At 35.4% G+C, this 25,102-nt stretch overlaps 1 protein-coding gene across 1 annotated transcript in view; it reads left to right on the top strand.

Moving 5' to 3' along the window:
* ADGRL4 (adhesion G protein-coupled receptor L4) overlaps positions 1-25,102 on the top strand; it is a 108,486-nt gene that overhangs the window by 74,949 nt on the left and 8,435 nt on the right. Inside the window, exons 11-13 of the mRNA XM_032870189.1 lie at positions 666-869; positions 2,915-3,135; positions 3,259-3,325. Coding sequence (XP_032726080.1) covers positions 666-869; positions 2,915-3,135; positions 3,259-3,325 — 492 coding nt within the window. The remainder of the gene's footprint in view (positions 1-665; positions 870-2,914; positions 3,136-3,258; positions 3,326-25,102) is intronic.

Below are 25,102 nucleotides of genomic sequence, written 5' to 3'. Positions count from 1 at the left end.
TTCGTTAAATTACAAGTTCATTTCCATGTCTACTGAGAATCTATCAAATATATAAAGTGACCAAATAAATCTGCCTAACCATAATGTCAGTGATAAAGATTTTTTTCCTGAATGTTAAGTAAGCAAAGAAGCCTCTGCTCTCTATATAAGATATAAATATTCATCTGGTTAGAATAAAACCAACTTTTCCCATTTCAAAGTCTCTCAACTTGACTATTTTGATATTCTATATATTCAGCATTTCTGATACCTTTGTTTAATGTGTTTTTAGATGAATTGCTGCCTAGAAATAAGCTTGTTATTACCACTGATAAATCTGTTTTAATTAACCATTTTCACATTACAATAATGAATTGCCTTTCTAATATCAGGAAACTGATGACGATAACATTGTTAAACCATATACTAATATATACTATGCCCAGGAAAAAAAGCACTAATTACAGAACTTTTAAAGTGCTACATGATTTATATCAGATTTCTCTGAATATTGAGCATTTTCAAAGGCACAGAATTTTTCTCATCTAAATGCACATTTGTATTTTTACATTTTATGAACATTTTGATTAATGTTTCACCAAAAAAAGAAGTTCATTATATGTTGTAGTTCCTTTGACAAGTTACTGAGTTATTCTCTTAACAGCTTTATTATTATTTTCCCTTAGGGTATTAAAGATTATAATATTCTTACAAGGATCACTCAACTAGGAATAATTATTTCACTGATTTGCCTTTCCATATGCATTTTTACCTTCTGGTTCTTCAGTGAAATTCAAAGCACCAGAACAACAATTCACAAAAATCTCTGCTGTAACCTGTTCCTTGCTGAACTAGTTTTTCTTGTTGGGATCAATACAAATACTAATAAGGTATGTAGATCTCTCTTACTCTCTATTTTGTTTTCTAAATTTGTACTTTCCTAAATATATATGTCATAGAATCATGAATTATAATTAAGAGCTTAATGGGCAAACGTACCATCTACTTTGTTCCTAAGTCTTTTCCAAGTTTGCTAACGCTGCCATATCTAAAACCTGTCTGTCACAATTCCATGAAGCACGATGTCCCTTGTTACGATGAATCATTGGGACAAATGAAAATTTAGCAACAAACTGAAGAAATAGCCTTTTTTTGGTTGTTTTTTTTATGCGGGCATTAAACAGAGGCAGATGGGACAAAGAGAATGAGAAATAAAAAGTTTGTCTTAACACAGGACTGACTATAAAAGCAGTGGGTTCACAGGTTGAAATGTAACGGGTTGGCTCCACCTAGTCACTGCACTTTCCTAACTACCTATTTCTCCCCCCCGTTACTGATGGAGGACCTTACCAAACAATTCCTATATTTGTTACTCTGGGTCCTCCTAGAAGCAGACATTCAAGTGGGATTCAACGTGCAATAAATTAATCAGGCAAAATGGCTGGAGATCATGGGAAGAGAGGGACTTGGAGAGCATCTCACTGAGATGCAGGCCTGACCCCGAGTAAAGGAGAGAAGGAAGAAAAGACAAGTGTGGGTGGAAGCATTTGACACAACAGTATGGTTCTCAGGAAAGCTCAGCGTGGTTGCAAGGAGTCCTTTGAGAAGACCTTGAGCCAGAGTCACGTGGCAGAGGACTCCTCTGTGTAGCAGCAGCCTGTGGGAAAGATGAACACAGCAGCTAGAGCTCTAGGTCAGTTGCCTTGCATGCAGATAGAGACTGGAGAAGTGTATCCTCGGGGCCACAAGACATTATATTTCCTCCATATTTCCATCCCTATTAGAAATCTGTCAAACAACGACACTAATGCCTACTTACCAAGGTCTTTTTCTGAAGTAGATGCCACCAAAGATTTATTTTAAATAGTATACCCTAGACTATAAACTTCATCTATTTTTTTTTAATTTTGCAGGGGCATGTCTAACACCTGCCCATTTTATATACCACCCACTATCCTCCAATGCCAGTTTCTTCCTTCAGTTTCATCTCCCTGTTACCCTTATCCCAAAACTATTCCTTAGAGTGTTTATTTTCAGATCTATCACTTATCAAGTTCTTCGCATTTTCAAATCATATTTCAGTCTCAGTTCCTCACTAAAGTAGTTCCCCAATTTTGATCACTAGCGCTCTCTCTGGTCCCAACATTATATGGTACTCCCCAATATATTTTAGTATATAATCTCATTATGCTTGGATTATACTATTTTTTATTAGTGCAGTAGGTGTGTAAGGGCATATTGTGTTCTCTTGCCAGCTTTATGTACTATTACTTCTATTATTACAGAAGTGGGTAACTGTATTTCTTTCTCTGTTATTTCTTATAAGCCTAACTCCAATTCTGTGTGTGAAGTAAGTACTAAGAAATAATATTTAACTGAAATCCATCTCAGATTTACCTGTTGATCTTATAACTTAAAGTGACTCCATAATGGATATTTTTGTAAACTATCTATCATCGTTCATCTCTTTTATAAACTTAACGTTTGCCACAATAATCAAGATACTTATTAGAGTTCATTTAGCACAGTTTAAGCAATAATTTTCATTCTTTGAGCATGATCAGAATTAAGGAGAGTAAAGGCATCTCCAAAACAGAAATTAACTTAAATCACAACATATTCGCTAAGATATCATGGTGTACATGTGACCAATCCACAACTCCTCCCATTACATAAATGCATAAAAGCACAACTCTCTGGACAAGAACAGTCACTTAGCTCTATCACGGGACTTCTTCACAACTGTTGCTTCACACTGATGAAACTCAGCTGGAAGTGGTACATCCTAAAAAGCGGACACTTGATGAGAGGATATTTTAAGGTGATCAGGCATTATAGCAAGTGGCATAATTTAAGGAGAAAGTCAAGATCTTGGGTTATGCTAATGTGAAAGCAAACATTGCTTATGGTTTCTTTCTTTTTCCTCAATTTCTAGCTCTTCTGTTCAATCATCGCTGGGCTGCTGCATTATTTCTTTTTAGCTGCCTTTGCCTGGATGTGCATTGAAGGCATCCACCTCTATCTCATTGTTGTGGGCGTCATCTACAACAAGGGCTTTCTGCACAAGAATTTCTACATCTTTGGCTATCTCAGCCCCGCTGTGGTAGTTGGCTTTTCAGCCTCATTGGGATATAGATATTATGGCACCACCAAAGTGTAAGTGAAGATGATCTCATAACTATTTGAAATACAATTCTGAATACGCTTCATATATCATTGAAAATGTTGCTCTGTGAAGTACATACAAACATATTTATAGATTTGTTATTTACTTTTCAGATGTTGGCTTAGCACAGAAAACAACTTTATTTGGAGTTTTATAGGACCAGCCTGTCTAATCATTCTTGTACGTATATTTAACATCAGTTGGAATTCCAAAAAGGGATGATTAAAATTCACAACAATCGGGCATTACTCTGAGGGAAAACGATGATTTTCAGCACTTTACAGTATGTCGTTTAAATAATATTTTACACATATTTATTACAACAGAGAGAAAAAAATATATTTATATATACATCTTAAATTCAGAGGTATTACAGTTCACCTGCCCCTCCTGGAGGAGGAGATGTTTCTGCGTTAACACACAGGAAAATCATTTCTCACTTATCAGTAGTGTCTGAGCATACTTCAATACTGAGAGTTTGCCAAGCAGCTGATAATCTGGAATTTCAGATGTTTACATTATTTAATCTTTTATCAGTGATCAGCGAGCTTTGAAGATTAGACTGTCATCTTTATCGTTTTATCATCATCATGTACCCTGTCATCATGAAAGTGATTTTAAACTAAATTGCGACGTCAGAGACAAGAACCCACTATTTCTCATGAGCAGACAAGTCATATATTGATAGTTCCATTTCAGTGAGGAAGAGGGCCTTTTAATTCTTATTGGAAGTGGTTTCAAACCTACAAATTTGGCAGGTGTTATATGTTCCTTCCTAAATAAAGACATTTTTAGATGTCTCAAGAGCATTTCTAAGTGCTGTTAAGTTTTCAAAGCCATTCTGAATATAATCGCCTGTCAATGAACCTGGGAGGTCTGACAGGGCTCTAGAATGGAATGAATTGTCAACAGAGGAGCTGTGACAATATTTTGGACAACTTTGTCCCAGATGTTTTGACCATAAACTAGCTATCTTTTTTTGAATTTTTTTTTTCTCACTCTTTTCCCTGGTGTTTTTATGGTTGTAAGGAAGCTGCTAAATGGAGAAAGACTTGAAAGGTAAAGCAGAGAATTTTCACCAAGGCTTAGTTTTTAATGGTATAGGTGAAATAATGTGCATTCAGAGGCTGTATTTCCTAACCATGACAGAAAATTGCTTATAATTCTCCCAATGAATCCAGTAATATAAAAAGGAACCATTGGCTAGATTTCAGCTAAAACAATTTCAGAGTTAGTTTATTGTAATTCCAAAATTTTCAAACCACATGAGACTATAGACTGAATGAATGTTGTCCCTTCCACATACTTTCATTTGTTGCCCAGATAGGAGTATTTTGTGTATACACACTTTCTATATATTCTGATTTTCCTGGTTCCATCTCTATAGAATGGATCATCTCTTATATTGTTCTATACAAGTGAAAGTTCTTTGGATCAGTAATTCTTGTAATTAAGATGAAAAGGAGTGGGCAGACAATATAGTGAGACAAGAAAAATAAGAGTGTTTTTCTCTTAAGTAAGAAATGAAAAGTGTTCCCTGAAATAGTTTTCCACTTTTGCTTATGTAAGGGAAAAGATAACTTTGGATTATCTTATAGTGAAGTCCACAGACTTTAGATGGGCTTATCTAAAAATGAGTCCAGCTAACTTTCCTAGAAGCCTAAATGAATAACATCACACTATCCTTGTCTGGAATTAATGAACCCATTTATCTTCCATAGTTTCAGTATGATAATCATTATGTTTAACCTGAGGGCCAGGCTACTTAAGAAATGGATGGGGCACCTCAGTTTTACTCTAAAACTGAACAATGTTTATCTTTTTTAGTATCTTTAGAAGCAGAAGAAATTCCTTAATTACTGAATTGAAGTGAATTCATTTATTCTAGTTATTTCTTGTTTTCTGTGCTAATAGTGATCAATTATTATTGTCACTGTTATTACTATTTGTCATTGTTGTTATTATTCAGCTATATGTCGTGAATGTTATTATTCAGCTGCACGACAGTGTTAAGTGAGATATATCCTGTTGTCCCAAAATAGTATACATCTTTAGTTCAGAAGTGAAGTAAAAGAAATATTGGGCACCAAACATTTGAAAAAGGGCCAATAAGAGTTTGGGTTTGACACTTCCGTGGTTCTGATAAGAGACAGTAGGACCAGCTGTAGCCCTGTAAGAGGGCTGAGGATGGATGCCCCTGGCCAGGGATAGTGGTCTAGAATTAGGAGTCCTAGAGGCACCTGGCTGATTCCGTCAGTTATACATCTAACTTTGGCTCAGATCATGATCTCAGGGTCCTGGGATCAAGCCCCGTGTCAAGTTCTCTGCTCAGTGGGGAATCTGCCTTTCTATCTCCCTCTGTGTTCTCTCTCTTGCTCTCTCTCAAGTAAATAAATAAACAATCTTTAAAAAAAAAAAAAAAGAGTCTTTGACCTTTGGAGGAGTGCAGTGTTCTTTATGAAAAGCTTTACTTTTCGCTGCCAGTGAAAAAAAGGCAGGGGCTCCCCTATCTTTTGGAAGACAAGTTGTGGACAAGTACTCTGAAAGGTTTGTAGAGAATGTGATCAGAAATATAGTAAGAGTAAAATTATCATTCCGATCTTAGATCAAATGCCAGTGTGGTTGATTTTTGTGTCTCATTGATATATAAGAGCATAGTATAATGAGCCAGTTTTTATAAGAGTTTGACATATGTCCCCTGACTTTGGGCCAGATCTGAATATAGAGACTAGATCTAATTGAATTTGGAGTTTCCTGCAAACTGCATGCTTACTGGAATATTTTTGGACAGCAGGGAAGGAAAGGATTATTAGATAGCATAATGGATAGAAGTTGTAGGGTTGCCTAGAAGGCTGCCAGGTCAAAGCAAAATTATACACAACCAAAAGAACTGGTTGAATAAAGATGAGGTGAAATGGTGGTATGACTGTACTTCTCTGAAGAATAGAAGATGGAAAGGAAATTCTGTAAACACCAAGAAAATCACATATACTGTCTAAGTGGAGGCCATCACATAAGCCAAGATTACCAGCAATAGTAAGAGCCAAACTAAACTAAAGTGATGTCATGAAGCTCATCAGATCCTTATGCCTTCCAACAACAGAAGAGTTGAGATTTATTAATGAAGGGACAACATTTGAGAAACAACTATACTGCCACACACTCATCTACATAGATCTACTGAATTGAAAATCATTATCCTGGAGCACCTAGGTGGTTTAGTCAACTCTTGATTTCAGCTCAGGTCAGGATCTCAGGGTTGTGAGACTGAGCATGGTGTTGCGTTCTGCACCTGATGTGGAGCCTACTTAAGATTCTCACTTTCCCTCTCCCCCTCTGCCTCTCTCTCTCTCAAAAAAAAAAAAAAAAAAAATCATTATCCTATGTTTGGATATATTTTTGTAGGTAAGGATGCCAAGCCATATAAGTAAGTTTGCCAGGTTAATTGGGTGGAATAGGAATGATGGGAGAACAAAGGAAATATCAGAATTATCCCCTGCCTACTATAGTATCAGTGAGGAAAAAGCCAGACAAAACAAATAACAAAAAACAACATATAATAAAATATAAGTGATATTGATATGATGTGGGAGAGATCAATTTGAGCATGATAATCATTCTACAAATCTTCACTGAGATAGAGGAATTTGTAGATGGGGCAAGAAGTAAATTTGGCTTTACAGCAGATTCTTTTTTTTTTTTTTTTTTTAAAGATTTTATTTATTTATTTGACAGACAGAGATCACAAGTAGGCAGAGAGGCAGGCAGGGAGAGAGGAGGAAGCAGACTCCCCGCTGAGCAGAGAGCCCAATCATGACCTGAGCTGAAGGCAGAGGCTTAACACACTGAGCCACCCACATGCCCCTTTATAGCAGATGCTTAATGTGAATTTAGGTGTCTAGCAAGGAGCACCCAAAATTTATCCGATTTCCTTTGAAGGTAAACAAAGGGCACAGACAAAATGGTCACTATTGTTCATAAGACAATGCCAGAAATAACAGAACTATCATCTTCTGTCTGTTATTAAGAATAGTCAAGAATCTGGGGCACCTGCATGCCTCAGTCGGTTGAACATCTGACTCTTGATGTCAGATGTCGGCTTCAGTTCATGATCTCAGGTCCTGGGATCCAGCCCTGTGGGCTGGGCTTATGTTCAGTGGGAGTCTGCTTCTCTCCTTCTCTATCTCCCTCTTCCCCTCCCTCCACGCATGTGTGTGAGCTCTCCCTCAAATAAATAAATAAATAAATAATCTTTAAAAAAAAAAAAAGAAAGAAAGAAAGAATAGTCAGGAATCATCATTTCATGAATTTATCACATCCTAGTCTAGTTGCCACTAATTATTTAACAAGTTTTTCCTCCATAAACTCATTCATTTCTTCTCTACTTTCAGAATCAAAGTATTGCTATCCTTTACACACATTCTAGTATTAATAACAGGAATTTTTTAAATTTACAATTTATTAAGCAGCTACTACTCATAGCTAATACTCAGTCCCCTTAAATCATCCCCATTGTTATTATCTATTCCATCTTATAGTTAAGAAAAAATGGGATTTGATTCAAAGTATTAAGTGATTGGCTCAAGGCTCTAGAACTGCAGATAAATACTGATGTTAGAACTTGAAACTGGAGCTACCTTTTCATTTTGCCTTGCCTCTTTTGCAGTTGCCTTATTGACCAATCTTTCTGCTGCCATTCTCTCCAATTTTGTTTTAACCTGTCCATAAAACTGCCTCAAACTCAGCTCAAACAATGGCAACTATTAATTAAAAAAAAAACAACATTATGTTAAACCGTGTTATTTTCCTGACACTAATATAAACATTCTCTTCTCCATGTCTTAGCACGTTTAATCTAACCCTTAAAACAATTCAAAAATGGTTGCGCATGTGTGTGTGCACACGTGCATAATTATTTCATTTTGAAGTCAGAAAAATTGAGGCTTAAGTGATTACACAGCTTGATTAACAGCTAGTAACTATCTGAGCTGAAACTCATATTCATGAAGTTGAATCCATGGCCTGCTTTCTTAATTTCATGGCTGACATTCCCCTTCGCCTATAGGTCAAATTCTATAGGCTGGAATGTCAAGTTTTCAGTGATGTAGCTGAACCCAGCCTATTTTCAGCCTTTTTTTTTTTAAAAAAAACAAAAAAAACTGAATAACCCCACAAAACAGCTTCTCCAAAAACTTCATCCTTCTTAGAATATTTGCTGTTCTTGATTATTTTCTTGGTCCTTTGCACTCAATAATCCTATCACCTTGTGCACAGTTCTGCCTGAAATCTTATCATTGATTAATACTGGACTTGATGAAAATTTTCCAGCTTTGTAACTAATCTCTTTCTCCAATGTACCCCCATAGACTTCTGTTTTGTTTTGTTTTTTGTTTTTTGGTTTTTTTAATTTTTTACTTCTTTTCAGCGTAACAGTATTCATTGTCTTTGCACCACATCCAGTGCTCCACGCAATCCGTGCCCTCTCTAATACCCACCACCTGGTTACCCCAACCTCCCACCCCCCGCCCCTTCAAAACCCTCAGATTGTTTTTCAGAGTCCATAGTCTCTCATGGTTCACTTCCCCTTCCAATTTCCCTCAACTCCCTTCTCCTCTCCATCTCCCCTTATCCTCTATGCTATTTGTTATGCTCCACAAATAAGTGAAACCATATGATAATTGACTCTCTCTGCTTGACTTATTTCACTCAGCATAATCTCTTCCAGTCCCGTCCATGTTGCTACAAAAGTTGGGTATTCATCCTTTCTGATGGAGGCATAATACTCCATAGTGTATATGGACCACATCTTCCTTATCCATTCGTCCGTTGAAGGGCATCTTGGTTCTTCCCACAGTTTGGCGACCGTGGCCATTGCTGCTATAAACATTGGGGTACAGATGGCCCTTCTTTTCACTCCATCTGTATCTTTGGGGTAAATACCCAGTAGTGCAATTGCAGGGTCATAGGGAAGCTCTATTTTTAATTTCTTGAGGAATCTCCACACTGTTTTCCAAAGTGGCTGCACCAACTTGCATTCCCACCAACAGTGTAAGAGGGTTCCCCTTTCTCCACATCCTCTCCAACACATGTTGTTTCCTGTCTTGCTAATTTGGGCCATTCTAACTGGTGTAAGGTGGTATCTCAATGTGGTTTTAATTTGAATCTCCCTAATGGCTAGTGATGATGAACATTTTTTCATGTGTCTGATAGCCATTTGTATGTCTTCAATGGAGAAGTGTCAGTTCATGTCTTCTGCCCATTTTTTTATTCAAACCCTCCATAGTGCTTTCAATGCCCTGTTTTGTTGCACATGGTAATTTTCTGTGTGCATTATGCTACCCATCCCCTACATCCAAACATCCAAACAGAACTATGAGTTTCTTCATTTACTGACCATATCTTGCTCAATAATCAGTGTCATTGTGGTGCACAAACTTCCTGGCCTCCCTCTACTCAGTAAATTGCATTTACTTTACAGAGCAATATTCACATTGCCTTGTCTATGAACCCTAGACTATAAAACTGACTCCTTTTGGTTACCCCAAAATATAGAAGTATTTAATGTCTTTAATAATTATCTCTGTGTTTTAATTAATCTGTTAATAAAGACCATTGTAATAAATGTGGCAAGAAGAAACACCATGAGATCCTTTTTAAGCAATGTGACTGGTCTGTGTCCTGGGTTTCTAATACATAAAATGAAGATACCAGTGGGAGCCCTACACAACAAGGCTATGGTAAAAGCAAAGCAAAATGTTTTAGGAAAAACATCCATTCTTTAAACTTAAAATGGGAAAATGCACAATCGTTTGGAGGACAATTTTTGGCTCTCTGATCTATGCTTTTTGTATTAAAAAATAACGACTAATTTTAAAACCATGGTTTGCACAGCAAAAAAATTGTATGCAAGGGAATGTATGTTTGGCCAATATAGTGTGTGTGTGTGTGTGTGTGTGTGTGTGCGCGTGTGTGTGTAAGCATAGATCCTAATTTTTTAAATATTGGTGAAGATACTGATAACATTTGTTTAGCTATAACAAGATATGATCATAATATGAGTGTTTGTTACTTCTTGGCATTTGTTAAAAGTCTCTAGCTCACTCTGCTAGAGAAAGTTTAACCAAAATTAAACAAAGTGTATAATATCTTAAGAAAAGCAATAAAAACGTAATAGAAGAAAAAGACGGGATAAAGACAAAATGTTTAAGTGAACATTCAAATATAAATAGATTATCAGTGGTGGTTTTGTTATGCTTAGGCTTCAGTGAGAGATAGGACTGGCTTCGTGACTTTCTCTAAACAAATCTGGGAAGACCTGCAGTCCAGAATAGATGTCTCTTATAGAACAATGGCAATACCTTTCATTCATACATGAAATCCTTGCATTTCTTCCACAGAGAGGGTCTAGGTCCTGCAAATGGTATTTGCTTGTTTTTATGAATGGAACCCTAGAGCATGTCTGGTTTGAGATTATAATGTAAAATGCCTTTAAGACAATATGTAAATGAGTAAGAACTGAATGAGATCAGCACTGGCGGCTTTTTCTACCCCTAGATATGTTGTTTCAAAGGAATATTCATGCTTTTAATATACTCTGATAAGTGTTAGTGATTTAGGTATTTGAGCAGCAACACTCCCTGCATTGATCAAATGAAAATATTTCCTCAGGTGTTGACTCATTAATATTAAGGAGCTCTGAGAATACTGAAGTATGAACCAATGACCCTGTGGATTCTATCTACGAATCACTACACTTAGAACGTTAAGATTGTAACTACACATAAAAAGCCCTAGCCATGCTTTTGAAAGATTGAGCTCCACAAAAAAGAGGTTTCTAAATCTTTGTGTAAAGCAAGCTGCAAACTGAAGATAATTTCCATAAATCATTTCTTTCTTCAATATTTTTAATCTTTAATGCTGAATTCTTTCAACTAAAATTGCACAAGCGATTAGATTCAAGTACACAAATATAAAAAAAGAGTTGGTGAAAACAATTTAACTTTTAAGTACAAATTGAAGTTTCCCATAGACAAGTTGGTATTGAAGAATAGAATTTGCTTGATTGAGGCAAATACTAATTACGCTATATCCAAATAAGGCATTTTCTTTTAGAAATGTGAGCTTTCATTTGAATTTAAATCGCAACCCTTCTAATTGAGTGTTTCTATATTACACCTACCCCCATTCTTTTTCTGTTTGCCCAGAATTCCACTCAGTTCTTTGTAGTGGCTTCCTCTAATTGTTCTTCCTATGTCTGCAATCTTTTAATTCCCTTTCACCAAGAAATGCCTATTAAAACCTCCTCAAAAGTGAATTCCTCACATAACCCTTACACAATGGACAATGTCTATGTATATTTATTATTATGTGACCTATTCTTATTACATTTTTTTTAATTTCACAAATTGCCCAAGCTTGAAAGAAATGTAAATATCACAAGACTACATAAAGTAACAAGTGGATTTTTTATCCCACACTCATATTTTTCACGACAAACTACACTTTTTCTTAATATTTGCTCTGCATCCTTCCAGACCTTTCGTATGTGTGTGCGCACGCACACACACTTTTATATAAATTTAACCAAATTCAAAAAATCTGAATCATTTGTAACCTGAAATATATCATATTCATCCTTCTTCATTATAATATACGATCCTACCATTTTTATCATTGCATATTATCCATATTGTGCTCTAATTTATTTGAGCACTTCCCTATTGATGAACATCTAATTGGTTTCTAATATTTCCGTATTATAAATAATACTGCATGCCCTGAGAGTTCTTGTTGCGATGTAGTTACATATAGCCATTATGTAAAGTTGTTGAGAAATGCTTCTTGAAAGTAGAAATGCAAGTAGAGACAGATTTTTAAACTTGCAAACTGCCTCGGAAACATTTACTTTAATAAATACTCATACCAACAACATTTGAGAATGTCCCTTTTCTGACATTTTTGCCAGCACTAGGTATTATCGTCCACTAAAATGTCTAAAGAGCTGAACTGGAATACATAAACCCAGGAGAAGGATTATGATAGGCCAGGGTTCTAAAACAATGGCACCATTGACACTTTGGGCCAAATCTCTGTTGGAGGATGCATCCTGTGCTCTATAGGGAGCCTAGCAGCATCTCTGGCTTCTACTCACCCCAGCCAATACACCACCACTACCAGCACTGCCTAGACCAGGCAACCAAAGAAGTCTGCAGTACAACCACATATCCCATATGGGATGATATTCCAGATTCTTTCCACTAGAAAACACTTGTCTAGACTTGGACATTAAGCAGCTTATATATGAGTGCATTTTGCAGCTTCCTTTAAACAGCAAAAATATAAGAAAAATAATTAAAATCTTAGTTTGGGCACTGTCCTTTGGATAACCCCATTGAAACTATATTAGAAACGCTAACCATTGTAAATTTTACATGTTGTGGGTAACACCATCAACATTTTAATTGCATCTTTTAATTTAATGGCACCATATTTGGTAGATGCATCTTTTAGTGACCTCTGCAGTTCAAGGCATTTTAAAATTCTGTTTCTTCATATTATATATTAATAAGCATTTCAGTGCCTGTAACATTTTGTTACTTTTTTGTATTATTCCAACCTTCTTGAAACAATAGGTAGCTAGAATTTCAAAAAGAACAAGTTAAGAAAAAACTTAACATAAATAATACATTTGTAGTTTCCAGTGTATTCTCATATATAAGAGTTATATTCTTAACTAGAAATACCTTCACAGAAAATCTCCATGGGATTTGTACTAAAAAATTTCATAAAAATTGAATAATTTATAGAAATTAGAGATCCAAAAAATATATATTGAAAAAAATCCCTTGGGTCTCTCAAGCCCAATTAGAAAAAACTGGCCAAAGTGAATTTTATCACTGGTATTTTTTAATAAATATAGCTTTACAGTGAAGGATGTTATGTCATGATATGGTGAAAGTGAGTTGGTAGCACAAGATATCATTAGAATTATTATTCACTTCACATTTGTATAATCTTTTAATCTTTACAAAATCCTTTTAACATCTCAGTTAACCCTCACAAAAAGCTTTGGTAGTACAACAAAATAAAAATACTAGTAGCAGTAAGACATAATGTTTTACTAGACTTTTGGTAGGTCTAGTAACTATAAACTTGACTTACCTATTTATTGATACCTGTGGGGGTTCTGCTACTTATAACTTTTTAAAGAAGTACACCAATTCCTTGAGAAGAACTTGTTACACTAAAGCAAATTATATACATTCTTATGTAAGCAACAGATAAATCTTTAAGCTTCTACTCACTAAGAATTCGTAAAAATCCTTGAATATGGCTAAAAGCTCAGTACATGTTCTGATCGCTGTTATACCTCTGATCTTCCTCCAAGAGTAAACAATGTCCTTCCTGAAGCTGGTCTACAACAAAAGTGAGCCCTTTGAATCAGTCTTTCTTAGCATTTGCAGAGATCTTATTCCACATATGAGAAATATTTAATCTTCCCTCTAAGGATTTATTATATCCCTTGGTCGCCTTCAGTATTCTCTGCAAAATACAAATGACTTATTCTGAGAGAATGGGCTATCTGTGTGGCTCTGACTTGATTCCTGTTTCTCATAGGAAAATGTTCTCACATCTAGTTTTGGAGTTTCCCAAGAAAGGAATATTTAAAATTCCTTCTGATGAAAAAAACAAAAACAAAAACAAAAACAAAAACAAAAAACAAAAAAGTGTGGTTCCTGATAATATCTGATCAAAAAGAGAGCCCAGGTTGTTCACTGTTCGGGCACAGCCTTTAGTCATTAGAGCTTATCTCACACATGTTTAACAGCCACCATTTTGTCTGTATTTTAAATAAGTGAAAACTAAGTCTTAGTAAAGCCTTAGTGAAGCAATTTACCCAGGATCACCCAGCTCCTGAGTGGTGGAGGCAAGGTCACGCTTTCCAGAGTCACATTCAGCAGTTTCACTAGTATATATATCCTTTCCTTTTGAACGGAGCATATTTTGTTAGGCCCATGAAGAACATGTCCCCAACTTCCAGATTCCACAAATGGTTTTAGAGTAAATTGTGAAAGACACAGCAACTGAAGACTTTCTAAAAGTTATTTATAAAATTTCAATTATTTATTTTACTTAGTGAAGTTGTCAAAATAAATTACTTTCCATCTTGTTGAAAATGAGGGAAATCTTGTTCACTATAAATATCTCTCCCCTCATTTTATTTTATTATATTTAAATCTTGCCAGGAATATCCAACAACTAACCAAAATGCCCTACCTAAAATCATGACTATATCAGACTATATAGCTCAATATGTGGAATACAGAGTCTGGAGGTTTTACTCTTCTACTAATTGATATTCATCAACAAGTAATTCCCAATGCTCTGTTTGATATCTAATTGTTCAAATTCCTGTTTTTCATTTTCTTGCATCAAGAAAAAGCTGAAGGGTGAGTTTAATGCTTCACTCATTTTTAATTGTCCTTAATTTCGTATTTCTAATTAGAAGATTAATTTTTCTAGAAAAAAAAGTCTTTGGGGTTCTTTTAAAAATCTTCATGATTTTATTTTACTAATATTTACCAATATAAGTGTATTAAATATTAAGTGAAAATAAAAGTACAGGTAGTATGAACAGAAAAAAAAAAAAAACCTGGGAAAAAATAGGAACAACACTTTGAATATTTCAGAATAGGTCAAAACTTTATCAAGTATTAAAGACCTAAATGAGGCTGGGCCAGTAACAGAGGGGATATAAAAGGAGAGACTTTGCTCACAAAAAGTGTAGCAGGTTAACATGTGTAAACAAACAACTCTAAGACAACACATTAGTATGCTTGAGGCAATATTTTGGAAAAGCAAATCTGAACATCTCTTGACCCCTTATTTACAACTTTCTTGGCTTTATTGCTCTTGGAGTCAAATCTAAAACTTTTAACAAAGCCTACCAGAAAGGTGACCATATTCATTTATCAGTCACCAAAATCTGGACCTTTTTAAGAATGAAAGTAGGCAGGGGTGCCTGGGTGGCTCAGTGGGTTAAAGCCTCTGCCTCGGGTCGTGGTCCCTGGGTCCTGGGATGAAGCCCAGCATCAGGCTCTCTGCTCAGTGGGGGGCCTGTTTCCTCCACTCTCTCTGCCTGCCTCTTTGCCTGCTTGTGATCTCTGTCAAATAAATAAATAAAATCTTAAAAAAAAAAAAAGAATGAAAGTAGGCAATAAAAATCACTCAAATTGGTTTCATCTTATTGATGAACCTGTAAAACAGCTCTATTCCAAAATCTATTTTCAAAAGTAATTTTTTTTCTACACAACACTGGTGATTTGGAATAGAGCACCATGTACCTGACAATGCAGCCATTTTGAATCTTTCTGCCGCCACCCCCTGATGATGAAGAAGGTAGCTGTCCCTAACCACTCATGTATCTTGAGTGGAAGGTGATGCTTACATCGTATCTGGATAGGGTCTGGAAAGAGAGGTGGGATATTGCTGGTCATTTTCCATATTTGAGCCCCGGAGAAGGTCAGAATGGTCACTGCACATGTGACTCACACAGCACCCCAAGAGACATGTCACGGTAGAAGTGGAGCTTACCAGACTTCCCCCGGCTTATCTTACTAAGATGTAAAAACCAAAAACTCAGATAAATGCTAAAGTGAAATGAACACTGGGCAACCAACATTAAAAATACTGTGGGCAGCAAAAAAAGATAAAATGCACGCTCTACTTAGGAGGCAGTGCATGTTCTGGCCCCTGCCTACTGATCAGCCTCATCTCACAGGACCCTCCCACAGGCTTTTGTGTTGTAATCACATTGCTTTACGGCTTCTGAGAGTTTCTATGCACCTTCTCATTGCAGCGCCTCTGCACTAAAACACTCCTTATCACTGCCCTCTGCCATCCCTTCGTCTAGATAATTCCTGTTTGTTTTTCAGTTACCAATTCGAGCAACATTTTCTGAGGAAAGTCCTTCCAGACTCACTGATCTATAATGTCTTTTGTTATTGTTAGGTGCCTTCAGAGAAATTCACTTTAAAAAAAATACTTTCTTCAATTTATAATTACACATGTATTGATGTAAGTAACTGATTAATAACTGATTCATATCTGTCTCCTCCAGGAGACTATACACTCTTTGAGATGAAATCTTTATGGATTTTCTCTCACTATATTATCCCTGAGGTTTACCAGGTAATAATTACTCAGGTAATTCTGCCAGGTAAATAAAATAAATGATGCACCAAGCACAGTATTTAGTCAAAAATATTCATTCCTTTCCCCCAAAGAAATTTAAAGAAATCATCACCATCATGGAAATGGGATTATTTTGAGAAGTCTTCTCAGAAGAGATAATATGTAAAGTGTTCGTTATAGCACATCACTTTTCCTTCATTTCTTTTCTCCTTAGAAATGATTGCTATATGTGTCTGTCTACATTGATCTATCTATTTATGGCATGCTTTCACTCAGAATTTTAACATTGGCATTTTACGCTGAACTGGATAAAATTAGGTCCTGGCCAAATAATGTGAGAGGTTTTCAAAAGCAATCTGACTGGGAACAAGAACCATTGGTTCTTTCTGTGCCCTGGATTTCTACCATGTGCACAAAGATAATGATGCCAACCCTATATACAGTGCTACTATTAAAAAAGAAATGAAATTAAAAGAATAAAAGCATCCTTCAAAAGTGAAAAAAGGAAACTTTTTAATAATTGGCGGATAATCTTACGTCTCTTCTAGCTTAACCTTTAAAATCGGCAGTAACTTTTTTTTTAAAGATTTTATTTATTTATTTATTTTTGAGAAACAGCGTGCATGCATGAGCAAAGGGAGGGGCAGAGGAAGAGGGAGAAGCAGACTCCCCACTGAGCAGGGAGCTCAATGCAGGGCTTCCCTGGGATAGGAAAGGAAGCCCAAGGCAGACACCCAACCAACTGAGCCACTCAGGCGCCCCTGGCAATAACTTTAGATACCTCTTTGAATTTAATTGTGCGAGTTCTATTTTAAAAGCAAAGTAACAGTCAATGGCCTATATGTGTATATATATGTATATACGTATATATGCATATATATAATGTATGTTTTTTACAAATTTCTCTCTCTCTACAGTAAGTATACACAAGGAACATGTTTCCTTGCTTATACCTTAACAAAGCAGATTTCATTGCTGGATTTTCACTATCACATTAAATGGAACAACTGTTGTAAATGTTCTTCACGTACAGTTTTTCTCATTCACCTTTGTTCCTTTTCTGAATATCTCACTATGGCTTATGACCATCTACAGTTAAAACCAGCTAAAAAATAAGCTCATGGAATTCCCTTACACCCATGGAATCACTTTATCCTTCATGTTTATACATTTCTAGTTCTCTTCACCTTTTAGTTCTATTTTAGAGACAGTAAATTACTCTTTCAAACACTGAAAAAAAAAATTCAGCTATTGAAGTATTCCTAATGGAAACATGTTAAAAATATGAAGTGTGAATTTTTTAATGCCTAAGGTGATTATATATTGGGATGGGATTTTTAGCCATAATAAAACAGAGCAATTATTTAGCTATAACTTGAAGGGATGTGGCAATGTATTTTCCTAATGAGGCAGTATTCTGCCTACTTGTGATTAAGACATTTGTTGTGACCTACCTGTGTGCTCAAGATTATGTTTAACAAATACACATTAAAAAATCCACAGATCTGTAGATTCTGTTAGATGCAAAATACTGCATATACCCAAGGTACCCACCAATAAAATGCAATTTTCCCTTATGCAAAATTATTTCTAGAGGATCATTACAATTTGATAATGTATAATATATCCCTCAGTTACAACAGCTATATCTATGGATAATATATTTCTAATAAGATATTGTTCTGTCAAAATCTGCAAGATGTGAGACAAAACAAAAAATACAATTTTTAAATGTCTAATCAAATTAATGGCTAAATGCTCTTCTACATAGGCCATTAGGTATAACATTCTTCATCCTTTTATTCATTCAGCAAATGTTTATTTGGCATTTTCTATGTATCAGACATTGTTCTAGACCTTGGGGATATGTCATTGAATAAAATAGAAAAAAGCCCTTACCCTTATGGATCTTGAATTCTTGAACAAGAGTCAGCAATCGCCACAGTCTATTTTTATAAATAATTTTTTACCAAGAAACAGTCACATTCACTTTTTTGTGTATTGTCTAAGGCTTCTTTAATGGTATGGCAAGGTTCAGTGGTTGTAATAGAGACCATATGGCCCTCAAAACCTAAGCTATTTACAATCTGTCTCTTTACAGAAAAAATGTCCTGACCTCTGTTCTACACTAGAGTGATTTAAGAAAAGATAACTATCCTCTCCCATAAAATATCCTAGAATATCATATTGGATTCATGAAGATTTGTATTTCTTATATTTAAGATATCTGGTAAATTTATCTATGGATTGCCCTTTGAAATACTCCTACTTTCTCTATAAACTTCTTGAAGATATCCAGATTTTTGACCTGGAAATTCCTGTTCTACCCTGGAGGCTTTTCAACAAAAAATGAGAAATTGTTTATATGAACAAGAAATGTTTGAGTTATTGTTGAATGATATTACATTATTAATTTATTGTTGAAGTATTTACTTTGCTGACATTATCTTAAAGGAAAGTCCTGAAAGTAGAAAGAGATCATCTGTTTTCTATTGAGATCTTATTGCCCAAAATAAAGACCGAAAGATCTAAGTTCTGATATAAGGTGCTATATATAGGTCCAATGAGATTACATCACATACCTATTCAACTGTGAAGTGAATATATTATGTTTACCATTGGGCATGTCAAATATTTAGACAATTTGGAAGAACATATTTCCATATAAACATAATAGCCATTATTGATAATAACTGATGTTTGTTGAGAACTTATATTGAGCACTAGTCTACATACTTTATATTAATTAATGCATACAATCCTAGATGATAAACATTAATATTTTATCCGTATTTTACATAGAAGGAAAGCAAAACACAAAGAGTTAAATAAATTGACCAGTCAATAATTATCAGAGCTAAAATTCGAATCCATGAAGTGTGGCTCTGAGTCCATTCACTCTATTTATTTTAAAGAAGCATCTATTGTTTTTTGAAACTGCCAAATTATATAAGGCAATGATCTCTGAATTTTTTGACTAAAGAGCTCATCAGTAAAAAACATGTAACTTAATAAATGTTTACATCTTGAAAAATTGTACACACTACTGTACTATTACATGAAATATACAACATATATATAATTACATTTATTAAACATTCAGAAAATATAAATTCAAAATATTAAAGATAGCAATACTTCAATTTAATAATTCTCACTAAAATATTATTAGTTTTTTAAATGAAACATTGATTATACTTTACGGCAATCCAAAGGTCTGGACCTAAGTTCATCTTAACACTTGATTTTGATGGTTATCAGAGCTGATACCTCACAAAGAGGCATTAAATCCATACTTTGGTGAAACTGTGTAATAGACCACATTGAATGCTCTAACACTCATTTCTTCAGATCTTCAGTATTGCTTTCTAACTGTGCTTTGCAATAATATCACTAAGAGGAATGTGTATTTAAATTTATAAATGGAATGCATTTAAACTTGTGCCACATTATTTTCCAGAGATTATTTTGGTTAGCTTACTTCATCATGAAGAACAAAGCTATTTTCCAATGTTTTTAAAACTCTAAGTAGAAAACATTAAAAGAGACTGCTAAAAATGCATCACTGACTTTAGAGAAATGATGTGTTGAATTGATTATGAATGACTTTAAATATGATTGAAAACTGTGGATCTAAATGCATACTTCAAATAGTCCTCTTAATAATTTGAATTTTTAAATAGCATTTTATCAAATCTGATTAGATCTTCATGTACTTTTTAACTTGGTTGACTTACATGACCTTACCGCGTGGCTAGCAAATAACTTACTCTAGAGGCACGGAAATGTCAGTTCTGTCATTGTCTCATTTATGTAGCCTTTATCAGGTTTAATTTTAACGCACACAGAAACATTTGGGGTCTTGGTTTTTTACTTAGTTAGTATTGCCTTATTAAAACTACATAATGTGACCTGAAAATCCACTTAACAGGCACACATACAGTATGTTGCAGTAGGCCATAAGATAACAAAAGGGTGAACGTCTCTACCTTTAGGAACAAATACTCATCCCACTGAATGGCTTGTTCCTGACATGTGGCTTTATATGACGTTGAAAAAGTGAAAACACCAGTATCATATGTATTTTAAGTAGTAAAACCTTAATTTTTCCTTGGAAAAAGGTCAGTGGTAATTCTAATGTGTTCCCCCTGTGCCCCAGTAGATGATTTTAAGGCATTCTACTTGACCACTAACACAAACCCATCAACCATATCTGAACTCTAAAGGAAGAAAATTCTGTTGTTTACCAGCACAGGAAGACTATCACATTCTTAGAACTTTGACCACAGAGAACAGTGAAGATAGCTATCTCCATTAAGGGATCACTGGCATTACACACTAAATGCTACTGTTTATAAGGCCTTCGTTGCTGGGGTCTTGACTAAGTTCAATGAACACATTGATGCCAAACAGCTAGCCATATCACTATTCATTAATGTTTTACTCTTCTACTTTTAACCATCTTCTACTTTAAACCATTTCTAAAGTGAAGTAACTATTAGCAGATAATATAGTAAATGTCTAAGCAGTTAAGTTCATGAAATTTTAGATGTCAATTTAACTTTTCTTTACTGGCCCTTCATCTATCATTTGGTAGTTTTATAATGTGCTTAAGGGCATATCCTGGGGCACCTGGGTGGCTCAGTCAGTTAAGCATCTGCCTTTAGCTCAGGTCATGATCCCAGGGTCCTGGGATCAAGGCCCACGTAAGGCTTCCTGCTCAGTGGGGAGCCTGATTCTTCCTCTCCTTTTCCCACTCCCACTTCTTGTGCTTTCTCTCACTCTCTCTCTCTGTCAAATAAATAAATAAAATCTTTTTTTTTTTTAAAAAGGGGGACATATCCTCTAGAACCTGTCTACGAGGTATGAATCTTCACTCTGATACTTCCTAACCATGTCACCTTGGGCACATTATGTAACCTCTCTATGCCTCTGTTGCCATAAATGTGAAATCAATAATGATGATGATGATAATGATAAGAAGAGGAATTACCCCATAAAGTTGGTGTGAGGATGAAAAGAATTAAATTTAAGAACACTTACCACAATGTCTGACACATAGAAAACGTTCCGTAAGTGTTTTGGTCATTGGCTCCCATCTCAATGTTACAGTAGTTTGTAACTACCTGCAAAATGCTATTTTATCCCAGAACAACCATTCTTCCAGTTCTCTACCCCAGCAGTCAATGATCGGTGGGAAAGCACTGTTATCTTCTAAAGTATAAACCTCAAGGTATTATACCGTGAATGCTGTTAATATCTCAGATGTTCTATGAAGGATACTGTTGTCTGATCACATTTAGAAATTGTTTAGGTTATTTATTTATATTTATTATGTTTTCAGATTGTTTCAGCTGTTTCAGCATGTTTCACATTACTCTTAATATCTTTCTCCTAGCATTAGAGATGGCACTCCTCTGTCTCTCTGCTCTCCTCTCTTCTGGGCCAAGTGTGAATAAGCCAAGCTGAGGAGTAGCTCTCAGGTCTGTAGATACTCCCCAGGCTGCTCCACCCTGAGCCTCAGGAATGTGAATGGAATAAGACGAGGCTCATGATGTTTGGAAAAAGATGCTTCCTAGCAGCGTCATGTAGATGTAGGTGGGGGACAAACTTACTCCACTCTACGATTCTGACAATAGGTCAACACATACCATGGTGTCATAATTTTGGAGAGTTTGCACTAAATTTATAGTAATGGAATTTCACATCTAAGCTTTGGAAATTTTAATTCTAGTCATTAGTTTATTAACAAAAGGTTTTTGGTTTTGGGGGGTGGGGGTTTGTTGTTTTTGTTTTTGTTTTTTAACAGAGGCTGGTCTAATCCATTGCCTCCCAGCATAGCTTCACGATGCACACCAAGGGGTTTCTAAGGGGAAGGAGTCCTGCCTAGCCTGGGTGTATTCGTTACTGGTCTCAAACCTTTGATATGTGCTTTTATGCACTATACACTATTAGGACATTTTGTCAGTCTCTGCACATACACATATGTCCAGGTTCCACAACAATTGCAGCATCTGAAAATGTACCACCTCTTCCTTTGAGATCTCTTTTCAAACTGTCATATGTGGAGAGGGTGATGCCCTTGGAGTTTTCTCCTAAGAAGTCAGTGTCCTCAGATTACAAAAAGGCTCAGGTGTGAAAATAATTTTAAAACCATGAAGTTTTGGTTACCATAAAAAACATAGGATGCCCAAGTAATTTGAATGTCAGATAAACAGCAAATCAGTTTTTAAGTATGCCCCACATATTGTGTGGGAGATACTTAGAATCAAAAGTTAGTTATTGTCTATCTGAATTCAAATGTAACTGGCATCTTGTATTTTTATTTATTAATGAAGCAACCCTCCAAGAAGGGCCTGTAAAGGTGTGCATTATACAGAGGAAAATGTGACAGGTCCTTGAAAGTCCAAACTCTATTTATGACTTGCTGAAGAGCAAGTCCTATACTAGTTATAATTTGTGATCTCTTTAAGAGACACAGAAACAGAACCCACAAATAAGTTTTTAAATGATCAATTACTTACCAAATATCTAGAATGTCAAAAATAAATATGAGTTACTAAAAAATTAGTTTATCTTTTAAACCAGATTTTAAGTTTTTATTTAAAATATAAGAAACACCAATTATAGGGTATTTCATACATATATATAAATACAATTTATATTTTATATTTACATGTCTTTTACTTTGCATTAGTTTTTTGTTGCTATCATAACAAATTATCACAAATTTGGTGGCTTATAACAACAAATCTGTAATTTCACAGTTCTGGTGGTCAGAAGTCTGGGTACAGTGTGGTTTAGCTGTCTCTTCTGCTTCGAATCTCACTAGGCTAAAATTAAGGCCGTTCTGGAGTCTCCGGGGGAGAATTTGTTTCCACACTTATTTAGGTTGTTGGCCAAATTTAGTGTCATGCAATTTATTTCCTTGCTGGCTGTTGGACAGGGGTCAGTCTCAATTTGTAGGGGCCTCCCGTATTTCCTGCCTGACCTGATGACCCCCTTTGTCTTCAGTTCTCTCTGGCCTCTCCTTCTGCCTCCTCCTCTTTAGTACCTCACTGCTGTATCTCTTCTGCCCTTCTCTTTCATTTCTAAGGGCTCACATCTCACATTGGGCCTAACAGAATAATCCAAAATAACTTCTTTATCTTCAAGTCCATAACCTTATTCTATCTGCACCATTCCTTTTGCTGTATTCACAGGTTCCACATTTTAGTTGTGCCTGTTTTCTTGGAAGAGGGGCATTTTTTTGCTCAGCACATACCCCACTTTTTCTGATACTCTATGGGATTAGCTTGTAAGTAAGGCATTTAAAGATGTGATTCCAATTGAGAACAATAGAAGAAAATCAGAATGAAGACAAAACTCAACTTGATTCCAAAGTCACTAGTAGATATTTTTCTTTAATTAAGAGATGATATCTTTTCACTTTGAAAGCTTCAGCTGAAGACTACTGAGCCATCTCTGCAGGGATCTAGGGATTGAGAATGGGTCACTGTTGGTGGGGGCCGGGGGAGTAATGCCCTCTTGGTAGGCTAGGAGAAATCCACCCTTTGTCCATGGCAGAAGAGGATTAACTAGGCCAGTTAATCTAAAGGTAATGAAACTATTTGAAAGGACATAGTATTTGTGATCATGACACATTCTTAAATGAACCAGACTCCATTTGATATATGTGAAAAATTAAAGCATGGATCTAAAAGTGCTATAAGAGAAATTTTCTCATTCTTTTTGGTGAGATCTGACATCAGCATATAGATGGCTTCATCAATTATTGAGAAAAAGACTAAGAAAAGAAAAATGACTGATTGGGATGATTCATTTTGAAGTCTGAATTTGAAGCCCTTGGGTCGAATGTACCTGTAGGTCTAAATCTTTCAGAATTAGCTCCTGCTCTCTCTCCAGCTTATCTATTTAAATTTCTTGTTTTAAAAAATAAGGCATTTAAAAATTTTTAATGCACTCTGTCAAACATCAGAAAATGTGTGCCAGACTTTGAAGCAACTGCATCTATCAATGAAGGTAAGAAACAGATCTCTGTATAGATAAATATTCCTTAGGATGAACCCAGGGGAAGGATTTTAAATTTAAAATATTAGTTTCTCTCAAGGGTTAAGTTTTCACAACTTGAATGATTTTTTTCTTCACAGCTGTTTTCATTCTCTGGATACTCAAGTGCAGCAGTGAATTTCAGAGTTTTCATGTTTGCCACTAACCTTCTTGTCTTGCTTATTCCTAGAAAAGTATTAAGGACTCTTAATTGACAAGATTTATCTTTTTTTTTTTTTCAAATTGAAACAAAAATGATAATGAATGACTTCGTTCATTTGCAAGTCATTAATTAGCCCCTGTGCTTTCATGGCACTAATATTTAGAGATAAATAATAAGGGAACTACAGCTGATAAAATTGGCACACATAGGTAAATATTAATAAGCAAAAGTGTGAATCATTTTAAAGGCACCATTTCCTTAATTAAGGAGGTTTCTTGTATTTGAAAGAAAAGCTCAAGTATTCAAGTCAGTTATCCCCAAGGTAGCTTTGCCAGTTAACACAATGCTAGTAAAAGCTTTCCAATTATTTAACGTAAAATGCACATATTTCTCTAGCCTCAAAGTCATGACTTCTGGAATAATTGCAAACCATTTATCATCAGAAATACTTTTTAATTCTGTATAATCTTGTTTTGAGCTTCTGTTTTTATCTTATCTCAGACTATTTGTAGTTAGTTCATACAACATCCCCTCCAGAAAATAGTTGTCCA

This window comes from Lontra canadensis, unplaced genomic scaffold (genome assembly GCF_010015895.1).
Source record: "Lontra canadensis isolate GAN:19392208 unplaced genomic scaffold, GSC_riverotter_1.0 scaffold40, whole genome shotgun sequence".
NCBI lineage: Eukaryota > Metazoa > Chordata > Mammalia > Carnivora > Mustelidae > Lontra > Lontra canadensis.
The sequence above is the reverse complement of the archived record's forward strand: the minus strand, read 5'-3'. Positions and strand labels throughout refer to the sequence as shown.